The 20651-nt window shown below is 39.6% G+C and overlaps 1 protein-coding gene across 1 annotated transcript; it reads left to right on the forward strand.

Moving 5' to 3' along the window:
• Positions 1-243: 243 nt before the first annotated feature.
• Positions 244-2344, forward strand: LOC104165075 (collagen alpha-1(XV) chain-like). The gene is made up of 3 exons (XM_009704614.1): positions 244-414; positions 1621-1736; positions 2067-2344. The coding sequence occupies exons 1-3, from the start codon at positions 268-270 to the stop codon at positions 2281-2283; spliced, it is 480 nt and encodes a 159-aa protein (XP_009702916.1). The 5' UTR covers positions 244-267; the 3' UTR covers positions 2284-2344.
• The last annotated feature ends 18307 nt before the right edge of the window (positions 2345-20651 follow it).

A 20651-nucleotide genomic window follows, 5' to 3' on the forward strand; every position in this document is an offset into this window, starting at 1 on the left:
CTTCATGGTTTCCTTAATGTTCAAAGATAAATAGGTATTTCTGCTATGGGTCTCATAGCTTTAAGAAATGTCATGTTATGGCAGCAAATAACTTTCATATCTGGTATGGAAGAGACTAGTTCTTGTGCTGGCTGGAGAGGGAGCGGTCTAGTTTGTTTCCAATATATGTCTTCCTAGTATTATAAACTTAAAAAAACCCACAACCGCTTTTCTTCTTTTTTCCTCCAGCTGCATCTGGTGGCTTTAAACTTGCCGTTTTCTGGTGACATGCGAGCAGATTTTCAGTGTTTTCAACAGGCCCAACTAGCAGGTTTGACGTCTACCTATAGAGCCTTCCTCTCATCGCATTTGCAAGATCTGGCTACAGTTGTCAGAAAAACAGACAGATACCATTTACCTGTAGTCAATCTTAAGGTAAAAATGAGCATTTAGTACTTGTTATATCAGGATACTCTGCAGGCACCCCAAAATCTTGGAAAACTGCAAAAGCAGAAAGTTTCAACCCAAACTGCATTTTATAAAGAAGCAGTTTTGCTTCATATTTTACAGTCAGGTTCAAGAAATTAAAAAGTAATGATAAAGTAGAAAGTTACAGACTGTCTCACATTTCCTTTGCACTTTCAAGGGTTGCTTTTTTCAATATCCTAAAGTTAATAGTAGAAATAAAGCTGTAAGAATAGCCTACTTCAAGCAGACTGCTGACAAAGCAACAGTATGATGTTTGGCTTTCTGGATATTTTTTGTATCAGCAGGGAAAGTGCATCTTCATTTCTCCAATGTATCTATTATGTTCTATGTTCTAGTATGATCACAGAGTATAGTAGGCGAAAATGCTATTTTTCTCATTTCTAAAGATAAAGGCAAATTCTATGCTTAGGGGTGATGCTGGATTTACCCCAATGAAACTGAGAGGAGGGTCTAGAGCATGAGCCATTTTGTGGTCTCACATAAATAGACACACTCTAAAACTGCGGAAAACAAACCATGTCTCTGAAGCATTGGCTGGCTCCCAGAATAAACGGTCAAAGAAACCTAGAGGAATAACACGTGATGCTTGGAACATGCTGAACGGATGCTGCTCTGAAGTGCATGCAAATACAGAGCCTTGGAGACAAATTTGTAAAGGAATACTGTTTCAACTTTGACTGGAAAAACTCAAAAGCAGTTTGAGAGGTAGCCTAAAGCAAAGTATTTGCTTTGAACATTTGCAACACTTTTCACAAAATTGTGACCTCAACAGAAGTTCTGATACAAATTATCTCTGTATTTTCTCAATAGCTGCATTAGTTATAAGCAGTTTTTCAAACAATCCCTTAGACAGTCAGGAGGAAAAGGACAGATGATGGAAATGGAGATGATCAAGCTGAATATTTGGAGTGACTATACAACGGAGATGCAACTGTGAGGCAAAGGCATGGATCAGAGAGCTATTAGCATAGAGATGATAGATGAGATGAGTTTGTTCAGGAGCATCATGCAGAAACTGATGCAAAAGCTGGAATTGTAAGAGTCCTTAAATGCAGATAAGATTTCAGATGTAGAGATAAGTCTATAAAAGTCAATGATGACATGGATTTTGGATTTGTTCTGCTTGTAAAAGTGGCTTTGAAATTTCAACAGGGAGAAACACTTTTCAATAACTGGGAATCTATATTTAATGGAAATGGTGGACAATTCAACATTCATGTTCCAATATACTCCTTCGATGGGAGGAACGTCATGACCGATCCATCCTGGTGAGTTTACATTACCATTTATAAGTTTTACATGTAATCTATTTTTACCAGACAGTACAAGTAGCAATAACTTGGGCTACTAGAAATGTGATGAAAACTTCTTCCTTTCCTTATGCCATCTTTCTTTTCCATTTCTGATAGCCTATGAATGGGTTATCAGGTTGTTTTCTCCATTTCTTCCTCTCCTTTCTACCATCATCTTTCCCTCCCCACTGTTCGCTTCAAGCAGAAGGAAAGCAGAAATAGAGGCCACCACACATACAGGTGTGCAGTTGAATAACATAAAAAAGAGACTTATTAAGGAAATAACTTCTTAACATTACCTTTCAGGCCTCAAAAAGTAATATGGCATGGTTCAACTGCAAATGGGATCCGACTGGTTAGCAACTACTGTGAAGCCTGGCACACAGCCGATATTGGAGCTCTCGGACAAGCATCACCACTGAAGACAGGGAAACTTCTTGATCAGAAAGTATACAGCTGTAGTAATCGGTTTATTGTTCTCTGTATTGAAAACAGTTTTGTATCTGATCCCCAAGGAAAATAATTCACCTGTTGCACATAAGAATATTCCATTTTCTGACCGAAAAAGCTGACACTGAAATTCCATTTGTAATGATGTAAATATTTTATTTTTTGTAATTGCACATTTCAGGAAAAAATAGCCAAAGAAAACATACCTCAACACAAACCGCATTCCAGTTAGGTGGAACATCCAGTGCACACGTGGCTGTCTTAAAGCCCTTTTTCCACCTGAACCCCACATGGTTCAAAATTTGTCAACAATTAGCTCACAGCCCCTGGTCTTTCTGGCTGAGCTGAAGATCACTTAAGGGCACGAGTCAAGTGTGGTCTATTGAGGAAGATCTCATAAGCAGAATGGCTCACCAAGGCTGCTGCTTCTTCACAGCTGAGAAGCTGCATGCTCTATGCTCTTCTTTTCACTTGTGTAGAATTTGAATACCCAAGGCACTATTCATATATATGTATATATACTTACTGTCCCTGAGCAAATAATGGGAGGCTGGTACATCTTACAGGGCTGGAATTTTCAAAAAAGCTTTAAGAACAAAGGTGCTCACCTCCTTTGAGTTTCAGTGCAAGCTGAACACCTTACCCCTGTAAGCTTATATGGATCGCAGCCTGGTGCTTACACATACATTTAACAGCTTCCACATCTTACTTCAGCTTTTTACTTTGCAGAATCTAGGCATAGGGCTTTATGCAGGAGGAGTGAATTTCACCTAGACAAAATCTGGTCCTTATTTTGGTGCTATTGTTACCAGGAAAACTGGAGCAATGTTAATAGAAAACATCCTGTTTTACTGGTAGAACTGTGCAAAGTAAATGCAGACAAACAAACCATCTGATCTTTATTTATTTCGTTGCGTATTAGAGGAAGTCATTTCCTGTTGTGACAGACTGCTGAAGGAAAGATGTCTGCCATGGTTTCTTTAAAACAGGTTCTAGACATTGTTATTCCACTAAGTTATATGTAAAGTGATTTTCCTTTTCGTGAATTTACCCTTCTGGCATTCACACAATTAAAGAATTGTTAATATAAAATATCAGCAGCAATGATAGGAATGATCAGTAAATGCTAATATTCTTCTCAAACAGTATCACCATAATACCTGAAGTCTTTTGCCTATGTATTTGTCTACTGCATACTTTAAACAACATGTTTACTTATATTTTATCAGGCAGTAACTATGGAGGTCAAACTCCACATTATCATTTTTTAAGATTTAATCTAGAGTCTGTGTTGGAAATCCACGCTCATTTGCTGACAAATAGACTATTAAATTACTAGATAACTACCTTCAAAAGACAAAACCAAATCACAGTTACTATACTAAACTGACATCATTATATAACATAATATTGTGGAATCCAACTTTATTTTTCTGATTTACTATAAAAGCTTATTTCCCAGGGCCAGCTGAATCATATCTTCTTTTTTTCTTGGAAAAGTCATGACTCCTTTATTACAACATAGTAACGAGGCAAAAGCAGTTTATATTACATTTAAAATGTATGCATAACAATTCACTGCACTCGTTTATAGTCCATTTCCCTAAAATGCTGAGCACTCTTGTGAAATGCCAAATTCCTTCAGTTCACACAGTTGCAAGAGTTGTATATGTACAGCAGGGTTTTACTCTGAGTCACAGAAGGTTTAAGAGGGAAAATAAAGTGCTTTTACTTGCTTCCAGCAGGAACCATCTACCTTTAATCCTTTAATTGTTGGCAGACCCTCAGCTCAGCCAAGTCATGGCCAGAGGGGGTTTACGCTTGCAGCCAGTCATCACCGTCAAGTTCTTGCTCTTCAACTCCTGAGCTAGAGCCAGCAGTTGGGGAGCTGGCTATTTCTTTGCCTGGAATTGCAGTGACAAGAGGTGGGGGTCAGATGGGATCACACAGAAGAGCTCTGAGAAGGAGGAGAAGCCTAAAAACAACATGCAGTTTTTAGGAGATAACTGAACTAGCATTTAAGTCAGGCCCAGCAAAAATGCATCCAGAATTCTGTTTGTGCTGACCCTTTCACAGAGCTAACACCTCTCTGTATCCTGAACAGCTGCTAGAGCTTAGCAGGGGACAGAAATCGTTAAGCACTATCAATGAGATGTTAGAGAACTCTCAATGCTTGCTTCACACCTCTAACATTAATCTGCAGGCTACAGGAATTTATTGCACATCCTTCAACTTAATACAGAGCATGAACTTGGCTGCTGTGGTGCTGAGTTCACATGCTGTGCTCACACACCAGCAAGGGAGGTAGCTTGCCAGAGAATGGCAGGAGAGATGGTAGAAAGATGAGGTTTCCTTTGGGAAAGACACTTTTTGTCATTTTAACCAGTGAAGCTCTTTGTACTCCCTAGCATAACTGAAGAGAAACAGTAATACTCGTCAAGGATATGACAGAAAAACTTAGCCCAGTACTTAAAAATAAATTCGCTTTCCCTATCAAAGCAGAATATGTTTTTCAGTATAATTCCAACACAAAGGTCAGGTGCACTTGAGTAAGAACATTTGCTAATTCAGGTAAAGAACCATGTATAAAGTAAATGAATCATCAAAACAAGCACCAGAGCAAGGTTGAAACAAGTAACTGCACTAGAAATCAATGCAGCAGTCTGAATGAATGAAATCAGAGTATCAGTCAAGTAAGATCCTTCCATCTTTAAGAGGAAGGCTTTGGTTGAAAACATCCATTTATTTTGAAGCTTTGATGTACTTTAAAATGAAGACATTAATACACTGTAAATACAGAGGAGATGAAAATCAGCCTATGAAATAGCAAGGGTTGGGAATTTTTTTTCTTCTGAATTTGTAGCACAACCTTCCAAATTGTTTAAAAGTTGGTGTGGGAGAATGTAATTTTTAATCTGATTAGGAAAATGAGGGGAAGTCATATTGGGAGAAAGAGCAGAACTGTGCATGCATGCACATATAAATGCAGGCACAGTCATTTCCAAATTACTTTTTTCATCCTTGCCAGCTCATACCCCATGGCTGGGGTATTTAACTGCCTTATCAGGTTCTTTGACCTTATGCATGCACGTAAATGTTATATTAGGATGGAGGAATTTCTGACAATCAATTTACAAATCTGAGCCCAACAAAAATGTGTCTTCCACTCAACCTATTTTCCTACAATTCTGTTTTTCATGATAGCAAATATTCCCCCACAGGGTCATATTTATACTGAACTGTGATTATAAGCAGTGATTGCAGATACCCCACAATCCTGTTCTGGCCCATTGAATTTCTTAGCGGTAGGTAATCAGCAGGTCTTTTGCCGTTTTCAGTTCAGGGATCTTTTTTCTGGGTAGTGGCAAAACACAACATGTTATCATTGATGAGTAGTGTGCTACTCTGCCTGGATGAACTACAGTGAGATGAGTGCTTTCTCCTCTCATTGCTATTATAAGCAAGGCAAACCTGTGAGTTTCTGCAGTGTAGCATATATACCTCAAAAGACTGACAACAAAACCAGTCTTGGTGTAGTCAAAGACCATCCAGCCTTGCTTCTGAGCTGGGCATTCAGATGAAAGAAGAAAGAATGAGTTGCAGTATGTCCTGCTTCGAAGACTCCACAGTTAGTCTTCTTTTGCATTGAGGTTTGGGTGTTCCTTCTGAAGTAACATTCGCAATTCTTGTTTTCACTCCAGTCCTCTGCCTGGAGAAGAGAACTTGTCTTCTAGATTTTAAAGGAATTAGATACTAGAATTGAAATTTCACTGTGATGTTCAAGTATTGGAGTTAATGGGATACATGCATCTTGAAAAGCATCTGATCAGGGTTTGGCTGTTACTTGTTTGTTTGGTACATAGTTAGAGCCTATGCTCTAACTGTTCATCCCCACTGTCTCTCCTTAATGCTTCAACAATAACTGGCCAGAGATAGAAATATTTCTAGATGAGCATCTACTTTAACCTGAACCTAGCCTCTCTTTTTTAACCTGTCAGAGGGCTGCCACTTGTTGCATCTTAAAAGGCCTATTTTGCACCTTGGTGCAACTTCCACTGTTACCAGTTCATCTAAAGCTTTTACTTACTAGATTCTCTTCCACTGTATCCATAATCAAAAAAACCCTGTTCTACTCCTAAGTGATGACCATGTATACATAACCTAATCTGGAGGTGGACCCAGAGTGCATGGCTCAGCTCTAGAAGCATTAGGCTTTGCCTCAGGGAGAGAGAATGAGCAGTCAGAACACATCTTCGTCCTGTACGGGCAGGAGAGAGAAATGGGATGGGGCTTTTTTCATTTCTCCTTTCCTCCACCTCGTGATTGACTTCCTCCTTCACTTGTCCTTCCCCAACCATTTGTCTTTTATTTAAAGTTTGCGTTGCTCCTAAGCAGAAAAGGTGGACACCATTTGGAGCTGCCAGCTGCTCTGGTGCAGCATGCTGCAGATGATAGAAGTTCCACCTTTCACTTGGAATTTCTGCACTCTGTTTTCCACAGCACACAGATAGGCACTGAAGGCCATCTTTCATTTGTGTGTGCTTTGCTGGGAGCACTGGACATGGTGTTAGGATGGCAGGAAGTCCAGAGAGGTCTCTCTGGAACCAAGAAGAAACCACAACTCCTCCTTTCCTTACAAAGCAGCTAACCTGCCTGCGTGCTCCTGCAAAGTACAATACTGTAGCTCTTTCAGGTTCAGTGCACAGAATTACAGAGAGCACAGGTTGTGGGAGTTTCTACATGTGAAGTCAATTCAGCATCACACCCTGGTGTTGATCAGGGGTAACATTACAGCCTGCTTTTCTCAGCTGCTTTCAGGGTGCTAGTGATCATAGAATCATAGAAACATAGAATCATACAATCATAGAATGGTTTGGGTTGGAAGGGACATTTAAGGGTCATCTAGTTCAACCCCTCTGCAATGAGCAGGGACATCTTCAACTAGGTCAGGTTACTGAGAGCCCCGTCCAACCTGACCTTGAATGTTTCCAGGGATGGCGCATCTACCACCTCTCTGGGCAACCTGTGCCAGTGTTTCACCACCCTCATTGTGAAAAATGTCTTTCTTATATCTAGACTGAATCTACCCTCCTTTAGTTTAAAATCATTACCCCTTGTCCTGTCACAACAGGCCTTGCTAAAATGGCTGTCCTCATCTTTTTCATAAGCCCTCTTTAAGTACTGAAAGGCTGCTATGAGGTCTACCCAGAGCCTTCTCTTCTCCAGGCTGAACAACCGCAGCTCTTTCAGCCTGTCCTCACAGGAGAGGTGCTCCAGCCTGCTGATCATCTTTGTGGCCTCCTCTGGACTCGCTCCAACAGGTCCATGTCCTTCTTGTACTGAGGGCTCCAGAGCTGCATGCAGTACAGGAGGTGGGGTCTCGCCAGAGCAAAGGGGGAGAATCCCCTCCCTTGACCTGCTGGTCATGCTGCTTTGGATGCAGCCCAGGACATGGTTGGCTTTCTTGGCTGCAAGTGCACATTGCCGGGCCATGTCCAGCTTTTCATCTACCAGTGCACTCAAGTCCTTCTCCACGGGGCTTTTCTTGATCACATCATCCCCCAGCCTGTATTGATACCAGGGGTTGCCCTGACCCATCTACAGGACCTTGCACTTGACCTTGTTGAAGCTCATGAGGTTTACACAGGCCCATGTCTCAAGCTTGTCAACGTCCCTCTGGATGGCATCCGGTCCCTCAGGTGTGTCAACTGCACCACTCAGCTTGGTATGATGGTTGGTGATGCTTCAGCAGAAAAGGGCAACAGCCCCGTCTGACTATAAGAACTACCTAAGATCCCCTGCAAATTCAAATTCAAGCCAGGATGATGATGACAATGCCTCTGCAGGAAAGGTATGTTTTGTACACTGCACTCCAAGTATGTTCATAGGAACAGCAGGAGGGGCCTGCCTAACAGCTCCGTTTCTCCACTGGTCAGTACCAATACCACCTCTCAGTCATTTTGTTTGGCCTTCTTTGGTTCCAGACATGTTCACCAAGATCCTAGCCACAGTGATGGCTTGCTACTGGAAAAACATCATGTCCCCACTGAAGCAGAGGATGGGTTGGTGTTAACCTCTGAAAAACGGTTCATTGGTGTTTAGCTTTGCTATAAGGTTATGTATTTTAACTTTGCAGGCTCCAAGGTCTCAATTGAGGCTAGTTACATCTCTCAGGCTACATCTGTACTAGAAATTCATGAGGGTCAGGGTGCAGGCATTAGCACAAATAGCTTGACTGTTTGACTGCTGAACTATTCCCTGGTACAGTTCTGGTCAGTGCAAGCTGTAACCCTTCAAGCCACTGCCTTGGCGTATGTTTTGGGGGGACAGCATGTGCCAACGACTACTGCTCTGGATAGTTTGAAGGAGCCACTCTATTTTGGAACAGAAAGGTTTAATTTTACTCACAGGTGCTTAACCGTTGTGCCTGGTCTCAGGGCGCCCTAACTGGAGTCCTCACCCAACTGAAAGCCTGTAGAGGGACTGCAGGACATGCATGTCTGATACTCATGGGACACACACCAACACATCTTTATGGCTTTTTGCCAAACCTAATATACAACCCTCCTGCAAACATCCATTCATATAACCCATATGTCCAGACCGCATTCATTCAAGGAACCTTCCTAAAGCCATCATTGCCCTACACAAATGCTCTCATGCTGTATGTAGATATTTTGTGCCATCCGTCACCACATTCAACAGTGATGAGCATCTTCGTTGGGGCAAGGAACAATTGTTCACTATGATAAATCTGAGAAATAAAGGGCCCCAATAGGGTCATCCTGTACAACTGATAACTAGTACCATGATGTCTTACATTAGAAAACAGGGTAACACCAGACATTTGCCTATGTCCTTCACTCTAGCAGCTGGTGGATCAGGCATCATGTTTATGTGTGCACAGTCTACCCATGAGGAGCATTGAACAGCTTCCAATTCTAGAGTGAGCAGCATCTTCTCAATGACTCTTTTCAGAGTCTAGAGGCATGCTGAGATTTGCCTGAGACACCAAAAGTGAGTTCCCAGAATCATCCCACCACTCTTTCAGCCAGCCTATCAGAAGCCTTCCCGAGACCTTGAAATGTGAGACTGTATCCCTTGATCCTACACCATGTTAGGGTAGGATGAGTGGTGTGTTTAAACTCGTGAGTTTGCTAAATTCTCATTGTGCTGTTGACCAAAACCAAGCTCAAAAGTCATATGAGATTTCCTTTTTTCAGCTGAGTTGGGAATTGTTCATCAGCTTCATCAAAACTCAGCACCAATTTCCAACTTGTTCATTCTATTATTTGCAAGTCCATGTTTCCTTCCAAGAAGGTATACCCCACTGGGCTCTGAACCTTCACAAGTCCCTAAGGCTTGAGAAGTCCCTAGGGTACATCTGTGAACAGGTTGCTTCAGAAGCATTCACAGAATCACAGAATGGTTGGGCTTGGAAGGGACCTCTGGAGATCATCTAGTCCAATCCCCCTGCCAAAGCAGGGTCACCTACACCAAGTTGCACAGGATCATGTCCAGGTGGGTTTTGAATATCTCCAGAGAAGGAGACTCCACAACCTCTCTGGGCAGCCTGTTCCACTGCTCTGCCACTCTCAAAATACAGAAGTTCTTCCTTGTATTCCGTTAGAACTTCCTGAGTTTCAGTTTGTGCCCGTTGCCACCTAACCTGTCATTGGGCACCACTGAAAAGAGTCTGGCCCCATCTTCTTGACACCCACCCTTAAGGTATTTGTAAGAATTGATGAGATCTCCTCTCAGTCTGCTCTTCTCCAGGCTGAACAGACCCAGCTCTCTCAGCCTTTCCTCATCAGGGAGATGCTCCAGTCCCCTCATCATTTTTGTTGCCCTCTGATGGACTCTCTCCAGTAGTTCCTTGTCTTCCTTGAACTGAGGAGCCCAGAACTGGACACAGTACTCACTACATTCACTACAGCACATTTTCATTAAAGTGTCTTTCATTGCCATCAGTTCCGTCTACAGAGAGTAAGAACCTGGCTCACTCTCAGCAACTTTTTCCCCCACCACTACTTTGCAAAGCTTCTCTATCATTATAGCAAAGCCATTCTTAAATTACAAACTTAACTCAGCCATTTTTTGTTCTTGATCTCAAATATCCAAGATTCAGAAGTAGCCCATATCATGAAGACATGGCAGTCTTGACATCATACACTCACAAGTCAAGGTCTTTCAAACATATCCTGAGACTGTTTGCCTCCATTGTTGGGATATCCAAAGCCAAAACCACTGTACAGAAGCTAACTGGCTAACAGGTTGTAGACTACACTAAAATTTGCTATGGCAGAGCTGATCTGAGTAATTAAAACATACACCACTGACAAAGCTTGCGCACTGGGGGGCTTATTTACAAGTGTTTTCATGCTTGAGGCTGCAGAAAGCCCATCATGACCCCCATTTTCATCCAACTAAAGCTTACAGAAATTCAAAAGAGACGTAAGACTGCTGTTTGTGCAAAGGGTTCAGATCCAGCCAAAGCTGATGTCATGCATTAATCCACATGAATTAGAAATGGACATACAGACTGTTACTCAAAAGTAAAAAAAATAATTATTAATAGCTAGAGTTCATTGAGATTCATAGACTGAATGTGTATTCACTATCTCTCTCCCTGCTTTCCTGTAGTTTGATATGACTTAGAATGATAGAATAATTTAGACTGGAAATGATCTCAGAAGGTCATCTAATCCAACTCCCTGCTCAAAGCACAGCTAAGCTAACTTCAAAGTCAGATCTTCTCAAATTGCAGGCAGAAGAACTGAAGGTGCAGCAGTGTGCTCAGATGTCTATGTCTCTGTTTTAAGAAGGCAAGAAGCGGTACCTGTGCATGTGCCTTGATACTTTTCTGTTAGGGCAGAAAAGTATCTAGTTGGTGGACAGACGTAATTGTCACCAAAGTCAGAATAGATTTGTGGCCTGGGCCTCTCAAAATATATCTCCTGAACAAAGGCCTCTGTTTTTACAAAGAAAAGGTTAGGGGAGAGAAGCAAGATGAGTTAGTCACATCTAACTCAGTCACCTCCTAATGTCCACATTTTTTTCCTGGAAAAAAGTAGAGTTAACCCTCCCAACCTAGCTATTGATGATATATCAGAGGACACTGCAAGCCTTAGGCACACACTAGCAAAGTCCTGTTCTCAATTGAGTGCCAAATAATGACAGATAATGTGCTACTCATTCTATCAAAGTCACTGAATCACAGTATCTTTCTTACAAAATCCCAATTGCTTGTCACCAGGCGAAAATGTCAGGAATAGCCTAGGGGAGGGATCAAAATAGTCACTTACAGCTGTATCTTCTTTTAATGATACATTCAGTAGGACATAAAGTGGGAAGGCAGAAGGGTAAGACAACTCAAAAGGATCGTGGAGGAGGAATAATAAAGCACTGAAGTGATGGTGAATTCTGAAGGCTGTAAACAAGCTAGTCTACAGGTTGGAGCTATAGAAGGGACAGTGAACACAGAGGAGATGTTCGTGAAGAGCAGCCTAGTTAAATCTAATAGATGCTAAACACAGTGACGAAGAAGATTTATGTATCCATGTGCAAAACTGATGAGCCTCTAATTTCCCCTCAGCCACTGGTAAATATCCATAGGCAACTATGCTTCCTTTGACACTTTGGGCAATTAAAGAGCAAGAGTCTCTTTCTGAAGCCCATGAATAAGAATCCACCGACATTGAATTAGTTCCAACAGGAAAGACTCAGAGTAGCACTCCAAGTGTTGCAAGTAAGGTCTGTAAGCACAAATCCCTCGGACACTAAACCTATGTTTCCCACTAGGATAATGGGTTAAAAGGTAACAGCTCCCAGGTATACTTTTGCAGAAAAGCTCTGATTCTACATAGAAACTTAACTATGTGGAGAGAGTGAAGAAGATTAGGCAATCCTTGGTATCCTGCTCACAAGACTTTCTGTTAATTTTGAAGTGAGTATCTCTCTGTACATTGCGCAGAGAGCTTAAGCACCCAACAGTAAAAAACTACAGTGATAAGACATGAACTACTACTGAAATCTATTTTAATCAAAAGCAGGTTAACAGAAAAAGTAGAGCAGCAACTTTTTGCCACCCAAAATTATAGCCTACTCGAAAGTTAATCCTAGTTCACATGCAAGAGAAGCCTAAACTTGTTTGAGCTCAAAGTAAAATACAGATGATGAATGTGGTAACAAGGCATTTATTCCACTACTTCTGGGAGTCAGTGTCTTTTGTTATTATCAGTAGTGCCCAGTAACAGCTGCGACTCTCCCACCCAGGCTCACTCAGAAGCATACAGAGAAGCAAGCACAGGACAAAGTTAGAACTGCACAGAACAGGACAGAAACCTCCTGAGACCCAATTATGCCTTTACAGGTTTTGGTAGCAATGTTCAGATATACACTGCATTTCAGATTCCAGTGGTTTATGATGGTTTCCTTTTCACAACTCTTCTTCCTCATTTTGCTCACAGGAAAGCAATGTCCAGAGAACAAACTAGGATTATTCATCAAGGGTAAGGCTGTCTGGAAAACCCCAGCTTCATATGTTACAGACGTTGGAATGACTAAGGCATGGTGTGGCCAAAGAGAAAGGATGATCTCATGTTTATGGCAACAGAACAGTGCTGAAAGGAACCAGATTCTGTCCCCAATTCACTAGTGGAAGAAAGGCTCCATAGAAACTGATCCATTTTAGAGTAGGTTACAAATAGTGTGGAGTAGGTCAACATGCAATTCCATGAGAGTTAAAATTGACCTAAGTCAGTTCAACCAGACACAAACACCTTTGTACTCCACGTTTGTGCTCCACATGCTACATTCTCCCTTACGCCCACCCTCATTATCACGAAGCCCCACAGAGAGCACAACAAAGCCTGCAAAGTAAAAGATACTTTTTCCTTGCTGATTTAGCTCTTTGACTTGGCTCCTGTGGGACAAGATATGGGCAAGTGTGAGCAGAAGGGAGGGCAGAATCACACAGCCTCGGGTGCAGAGAACAGTAGTGCTTGCTTATGTTGTTGGAGTACTGCACTCTAATGTACAGTCCACCTACGGAGCTGGGAGAATGAAACAAATTCTTCAAGAGCTGATCACTAAGTGGGCTCTGCTCATTTTTTGCACTATTGAATAAGGCAGGGATATCATAAATATGATCACAAATTCTAAAAACATACCACAATGTGTAAACCCAAGTGGAAATGGAGCATTGGTAACCGCAGTTTTGGCGCTTTTGAATGATTTATTTCACAGCGTTGAACACTTTTTCTGTTGTAGGGGTTTTGTGCATATATGATTTATGACATTCTTTTGCGCACCTAAACATAATCCTTTTATCTCACCTCCAGATGAGGTGAGATACTACAAATGCCAAGAAGCATTTCTTCTCAGCGAGGTTACAAGAACAAACTAATTCTGGTGTGTTTGTAAGCCAATCCATTTTTGAGAAATGATTCAATTAGAAACTAAAATCATTTTTTAAAACACGCCACAGCCAGTCATCAAAATGTAATACTTACACAGTTCTTTGACCTTTAACAAAGTTCTAAGAAAAAACGTATCCTGGAAAAAGATAAAGCATTCAGCTTCTCAAGAAAATCTGTTCTTCTGAAAACTAAGAGCATAATAGCCTGGACTTCTAATGATTTCAACTACAGCTACAAAAGGAGTAACCTTCTCTATAAAACTAAACTGCAACAGAATGAAACTCAGAGATACTCTAATCTTTTGCCCTAGTGAATATTTAACATTTATTGAGTTCTTCATTTTCCATCTTGTAATACATGCATTAACTTTGACAAAATTAATCCCATGCCTAGTTAGTTAAACTGAAAAGATCTCCTTGCCAGTGAAGGCTTTTCCTTTCCCATCTTCTACTTTTCATTAGACCAAATATATATATATGCTTACTACCGTCATTTCCCATATTCTGTTGGCAGAATAATCCAGTGCCATGATGGACATCTTCCTGACATTCATTTAAAATGCTCATTTTATCCTTAATTTTATCCTGTCTTTAAGTTAGGCAGTGGCACATTTCTCCTCATTTGTTTTCAATGTCACCTTTAAACACCACTGACAATAGGCAGTTTGTTTGGGCAGGTGTGATGAAAACATTTTTGACACTACTATTGCAGAAGTTCTGGGATGTGTAGGTTATCTAGAACCTTGATTTAACCAGATGCAAGACAGAGGTCAAGTTTGACTGGATAGTATCTCTTTAATTTCAGCTCTGACTAGTGACCCCTCTTGATTTCAGGAACAGGAAATACTTGTGATGACAGTGGCAAGAAGTTTAAACATCCTCTCAGACTTTAACAAAAGTATTTACTTCTTAGTGTCAACTTCCTCTTGCATTTCCTGTTTTGTGGTTTGTGATGGTCTCCACATAGTTTAACAGCAGTTAACATTCACTATCAGAAGTATAAAAAGAAGTTAATAGATTTAATACATCCTAGCTTTTAGGTGCAGTTCTTCAGGAATTGTCACAGGAAAGAATGTCTACAGTGCAGCAATATTCACCATTTCATAATCTGTAAAAACTAGTCCTGTTTCAGAGACCAGAAATGAATTCTCAGCTTCCAAAGTCCACTATTATTATCTGCTCTTGCCAGTGGGCAGTAACGTGATACAGAAGCAAGACGGTCGCCAGAAAGGACAGCTACTTTGTTCTGAGTACCAAAAATGGATGAGGAGTTAGCGGCACAAATCCACTACAGATGTTATCTTCAGGTACAGGTATCATCTTACCAAAAAGATATTGTCAAAGGGCATGCAGTGAAGAGCAGCAAATCAATAGATCTACATTACAGGCTGGAGATACTAAAGGTTGGCAATCCATAGCAACGATCACCACTGAAACAGTGAGACACATTTACCTACTAACATTCACGTGAGAGAGGTGTTTTCTGCTTTAGGACATACCATTTTTGAAACTCTCTGGTATTTTCTGCTCACATCGTGTGCCTTTCCTTTCAGTGTTAATAAGCTAAGACAGCAGTCCTACACTGAGGTCCAACTCAGCAGATCTGGATTCCTCACAAGTGTGCAGAGAAACTGTATGATGTACTAGCATGGGAATTTTTTTAAATTTTTTTTTTTTTTTTTTACATCTTTGTTCTTACACAGTCACTTAAATTTGAACCTAACCTATTCAAAAATTAATGAAGGTAATTGGGCTGAAAGAGGCTGGCGATTTGTTTGCTGCCCCCCAGAAAGTAGCACACAGTTAATTTTTCTGGAGGAATGCAGAGCTATCTGTGAAGTTGGAGAACACTTGGTGTCCAGATTCTGGCATCTATTCTAGTAGCAATAAGACCGGGTTACAGCAAGGACTGCTGAATATATCGGTTTGGCGTCACTAGTTGGGTAACCAGAGTCCAGACGTCAGTGCTCAGGGTTCTGCTCACAGCCCAGCACAGTGCAACTTCACTATTCTGTCGATCACCAAAAAGGATCTGCAAACTGCTCACAAGTATCGGCAGAAACAAGCAACAGAAGGTAAGACTAGAATCCCCTATCTCTTGGATCCTAATTGAAAAGGTACATGAAAAAAACTTTTCACTGTCAAATATATTAGAAATATTTTACCAGATGTAGGCAGGCAAATAACTGAGCATCAGGAAACCTGTATGATGCTTGCTAGGTCTGTGACTGTGCTGTGCTATTGTAGTGCTGAATTTTTAAAATGAAAATAGAAATGAGTCATGACTTCAGGAGAAACCTGAAGCTTTATTAGTAGACAAAATTAGAGGTGTGAGTCAACTGTTATCTTTATGTACTGGGAAATTCTGAAAAGTTTTTAGACAATATTCCCACCAGATTAAATACTAGCAAACAAATTATTAATTGACAGGAAATGGATACCAGCAGTCATCTATGAGGGCTTCTCATCAAAAAGGCTTTTTTCTCCCTGACTGGAGCTTATTTATTTAATCATGTGCTGTAAGACCCATCTACTTTCATGGACACTTGGGGAGAGCTTTACCTGAGGAACTTGCCAGGAGGTTATCACTGGTAGGAAAAATGGATAAGAAGGACATGATACGAATGGTTTATTTTTTTAAATTTGGAAAGTCAGACTCTTATGTCTGGTTAAAAAAAATTACGAAAAAATTGAACTGTGTATCGATGGAAGGTCATTCCTGATTGCAACTTCTAATTTTTTTTCACTTTGTCTTAGCAACTGACATTCTTCCAAACCATCATAGTTAATGTTGCATACTGTTTGGAAGTAGGATACTTAAGCTTTTGAAAGAAATACTGTTGCAAATGTAGTAGTATTTGAGACAATGTTCGTCACAACTGAATTTACACGAGGAGGAAAAACAAAATGTTTCAATACTTTGTTAATCATCAAAGATAAAAAGCAATTCACACATTTTTTAGAAAGATAGGGCTCACGTCAGGTAATAACAATATATCACCAGACATTCACAAGAATGCACATTATAATGTAATCATTAGTCTTTTGCACCAGATACGTACATAGGCAAGAGTATTTCCACACCAAAGACACAGGACCTAAATATTCAGTCTGGTTTTGCATACAGTTATTAGGACCTCAATAATCAGTGATCAACAACCCCACTTAGAAAATTAAGGCCCAACCTGGAAAAATGCCTGAACATAAAACAGAAAACAAGAAAAGGAACAGTTACTCTCTACCAACAAAACATTCAGACTCAGTAATAAGAACATTCAGTTTCGTGTGTGAGGATATTGCAGTTGTTACCATCTCAAAAAAAAATAAAACAGAAAAAAAAGGTCCTGCTTCAAAAGTTTGTTTACTAAGGCCACGATTTAAAAATAGATCCTTCCAAGTGGTTTATGGTGTGGATGAAATAATTTTTCAATATACAAAACAGCCTTTCCTAAAAGAATTTGAGATTTGAGAGTCTCCACCATCTCCATAGTCTCTCACTACTTTTTCATCCTTACTGCGTTCTTCCAGCCTTACGCTTTTGTCTAGCTGTATTTTAATACCAGCATTCTTGCTACATTCTTAAATACTCAAGAGAGACAGTTTCTTCAGCAATTTAGTACACAGTCTAACAAGATTTCTTGGATAAAAGTCAACCTTTGGCATTACGCTTAAGGGATATGGCTGACGGAAAAATTATCTCTGTAAAGAAACAGAATGAAGTAAGTTCTTCTTATTTGCAACCAGCAAATTTTGTTCAGGAGAATTCCCATACTAACTCAGAAATGAAAACAGCATGAATTATTACTTTTGTATAGGTCCAGTGACAAAAGTCTCCCTGTTAATAGTGTCACTTGGAAATGAAGAAATAACCAAGAACTTAAATGACCTCAAAATTATATATTCTTGGAGTAAAGTTAAAAACTTAACTACTCAAGAACTGGTAAAGAACAAAGTTCTACAATTGATTTCCACGCTCTTTCTTTCCACTGAATAATTTGTCATCTTATTCAAGTAGATCTTTAGTCTATTTTTCTCTTTTTTAATTTTTATTCCTGAGCAGGTACAAACTCTGTTACCTGATTTAAAGGAAAAAACACCTTTTAGAACACATAAAATCTCCATATAATTTTTTTGGACTACTCAAAGTACAGTGAACTCTAGCTATTGTTTGGAAATGAACAAGTGAAAACTTACAGAAAACACTGCTAAGAGAGATTACGGAAACAGGATTTTGAAGCAACCATGCAGAACCTGAACTGTGATAGAAAGTTTGACGTTATCACTTCAGGTGACATACAGTCACAAGCACTGAAGAATGAGAGTGGATGCAAAATATGTAGCAAGTCTAGAAAAGCTGCAGTAAAACAGGGAATTCCTACAGCACTCTATAGAAGAAACTCTTCTCTTATTCCCAGTTTGCAGGGTTAATAAATCAGTGTCAGGAATTAATCATTACCAAAAGTGTGTTATTTTTATCTTTTTAATTTTTTTCTTATTGTGGGTTTACACTTAACTGAACAAAATGTTATTTTAATGACAGAGTGAAAGTTTTATTAAAAAACCAATTTCTTTTTAAAGGATGACTGATATTTAATCCAAGTTGGAATCTAGATCCCCAAATCTAATGCTTTGGGGTCTTGGAAACTTATCACCGTAACACCCACTTCCTCCTCTAAGAAATTTCTTGTCTGTAATGAGCCCTAATTCCATGGAAGAACAAATCAAGTTTGTCAAACCCACAGGATGCCTACCTACTAATGGGTACACAGAGGTCTACAATAGGAAAACCTCATGATCTGTGCATTGCTAGAGAGACATTAATTTTTGGTGAGTTACACACGCTGCTCCTTCCCCATTCAAGTCTAAACTAGTTTCAGTGTAGGAGGAAACTGACTTTCCTTGAAAAGCAGAATGATACAAATTATTACTTGCACCATCAACTTGGTATTGAGGAGTAGTGTTCAAGCAGGTAAAAGCTGTACCTCCATAGGAAAAAAGTATCCTTTCTTAATTAGAGGCAAGCTACTTTAATGCATCTATCCTTCACTGTAGTCATAGGTGACATACTCATGCAATTTCAGGGTTGCTATAGCAATATAAGACCATCAAATAGATAATGACTTACGGTCTAAAGTAATTTCCAGGCCTCATTGATGTCACCCTCTTTGCTTCTGGCAACCCCTCCCTAAGCTAATCAGTCTTCTTAGTCACTTCTGTGTTTAGCAACATGTCTTAGACTATATACTTCTTCCCTGCTTTCAGCATAAATTACATCTCTCTAAAGACTTACAATCAACACTGCTCCTCTCTAATACATTCATACCTGATTTCAAATGAAGTTGGATATCATATGCATAGGAAACGAGCTCAGCCTCTGATAGACTACAAGCTGGGATGAAACACTAAGTTCAAGAGGTTTAACAGCAGCAGCGCAAAACTGTCATCATTGAGATCTGCTTAACTGCGGAATAAGAATTTACAACACTATAATGTAACCACAAACCTATTAGCTGTATAATAAAGAGAGTGTTAGCTGGAGGGATCAAGCAGCTGCATACTGATGCAGGGTATTGCTGGGCTGCCGAGTTTGTAACTCCGAGATATGGATCTGGTGTGTTTCACAGACAGTGAATTAAAAGCAAAAAAGGGTTTCATATGTCTTAAGCTTTAACTGCCCTTCTGTTAATGGAGATGATTAACTGGGTTTTGAATAACTAAGATCTCACTGTATTTAGTTTTGGAAGCACTGATGAGGCGAATCAGGCAATGTTTATAAAGGTTATAAAATGAGTAATTCTGAGTAATTTATAAAGCAGTCACTTCAAAAACAGTGTTTTCTTTAGCCTGTTTCTGATTTAGCAAGATCACAGATCGTTGCTAAACTTTCTGATTTGTGTGTTTAGAGAAATTGCACACGAACAAGCACTTTGATCCTTTCTGTCTCAGTTTGAGTAAAACTGCTTGGGAAAATCAAGGACTTGGGGGGTGGGGGTGGGTGTTTGTTGGATTGGGTGGGCTTTTTTTGAAAATAGCTTCTTCTGTCGTTTTGGTAAATGTTACACATTCAGTATTTTTCCTCTTGCTGAGTTCCTTGGTGAATGTAATTTGTAAATATCTTGATGCACTGAATAGTTCTTTAAAAAGCATATAAAATGTAGCTAATTACCATGGAGAGAAAACTCTAAAAACTGCAAATGAAGTTTTGCAACACTTTTATTTCTTTTTGCTCTAGCACTAACTGTGCATATTTTCTTGCTGAGAGAAAGATTCATTAGAATTCTTTATTACCCTGATACATTGTCTCTTACACTGAAAGACTAATAAAGCTTTTAGTGGTCACCATTAAAAATATTTCCTAACACACTTCCATACATTTTTACTTTAAAAGCTAAAAAATTTGTTTTTATTAGTGCCCATTTTCGTAATTAAATCAGCTTATAACGCAAGAATATTCATATCCTTGATCTTAGTCAAGGATTAATTTATAGAACAATTTGTTTGGTATAATTTTCTATCTATCTCACCACTTGCCCCTTTTCAAAACTGCTTATATTTTAATGCTCTATGTAGTTTCTCAGTATGTGCATTTTTTACATTACAGAGTTGTTTGAACTTTTCATGCCATTGCAAATATTTCACTTTCTCTCTTCCAGAAAGAAAGCATAAGAAATATTAAAAAACTGACAATAATTCTTGCAAGAAATAAAACTAGCACTAAGTAAAGAGTAATTATTTCAACCTCTGTCCCTGTGGGTGCTGCGTGTCATATGCTAGTACATAAGCAAGAACTTAACCTGCGTTTAAATTGCAGATATTCCCTGTATAATAACGTGCTTTACTCAATCTAAAAAGCAAGGATTTTTAAAATAAGTTCAACCATTCTGATGATCTACACAGATCTCATAAAGCCTGATAATTTGGATTTTCTGTGTTGTCTTGCTTTGTGTTCCATCTTGCGTTAAAAAAAAAAAAAAAAGATGAAATTTGTTGCATCTTTCTATAATTGAAATGGTGGAAATCCA

Source organism: Cariama cristata, unplaced genomic scaffold (assembly GCF_000690535.1).
Source record: "Cariama cristata isolate BGI_N322 unplaced genomic scaffold, ASM69053v1 scaffold1240, whole genome shotgun sequence".
Classification (NCBI taxonomy): Eukaryota; Metazoa; Chordata; class Aves; order Cariamiformes; family Cariamidae; genus Cariama; species Cariama cristata.

Bases quoted from the DNA above. Each gene is read 5' to 3' on its own strand.
- LOC104165075 (XM_009704614.1), top strand. From the start codon at position 268: ATGCGAGCAGATTTTCAGTGTTTTCAACAGGCCCAACTAGCAGGTTTG. The intron at 415-1,620 runs GTAAAAATGAGC...AAATTTCAACAG, and splicing joins TACCTGTAGTCAATCTTAAG to GGAGAAACACTTTTCAATAA. The intron at 1,737-2,066 runs GTGAGTTTACAT...ATTACCTTTCAG, and splicing joins GTCATGACCGATCCATCCTG to GCCTCAAAAAGTAATATGGC.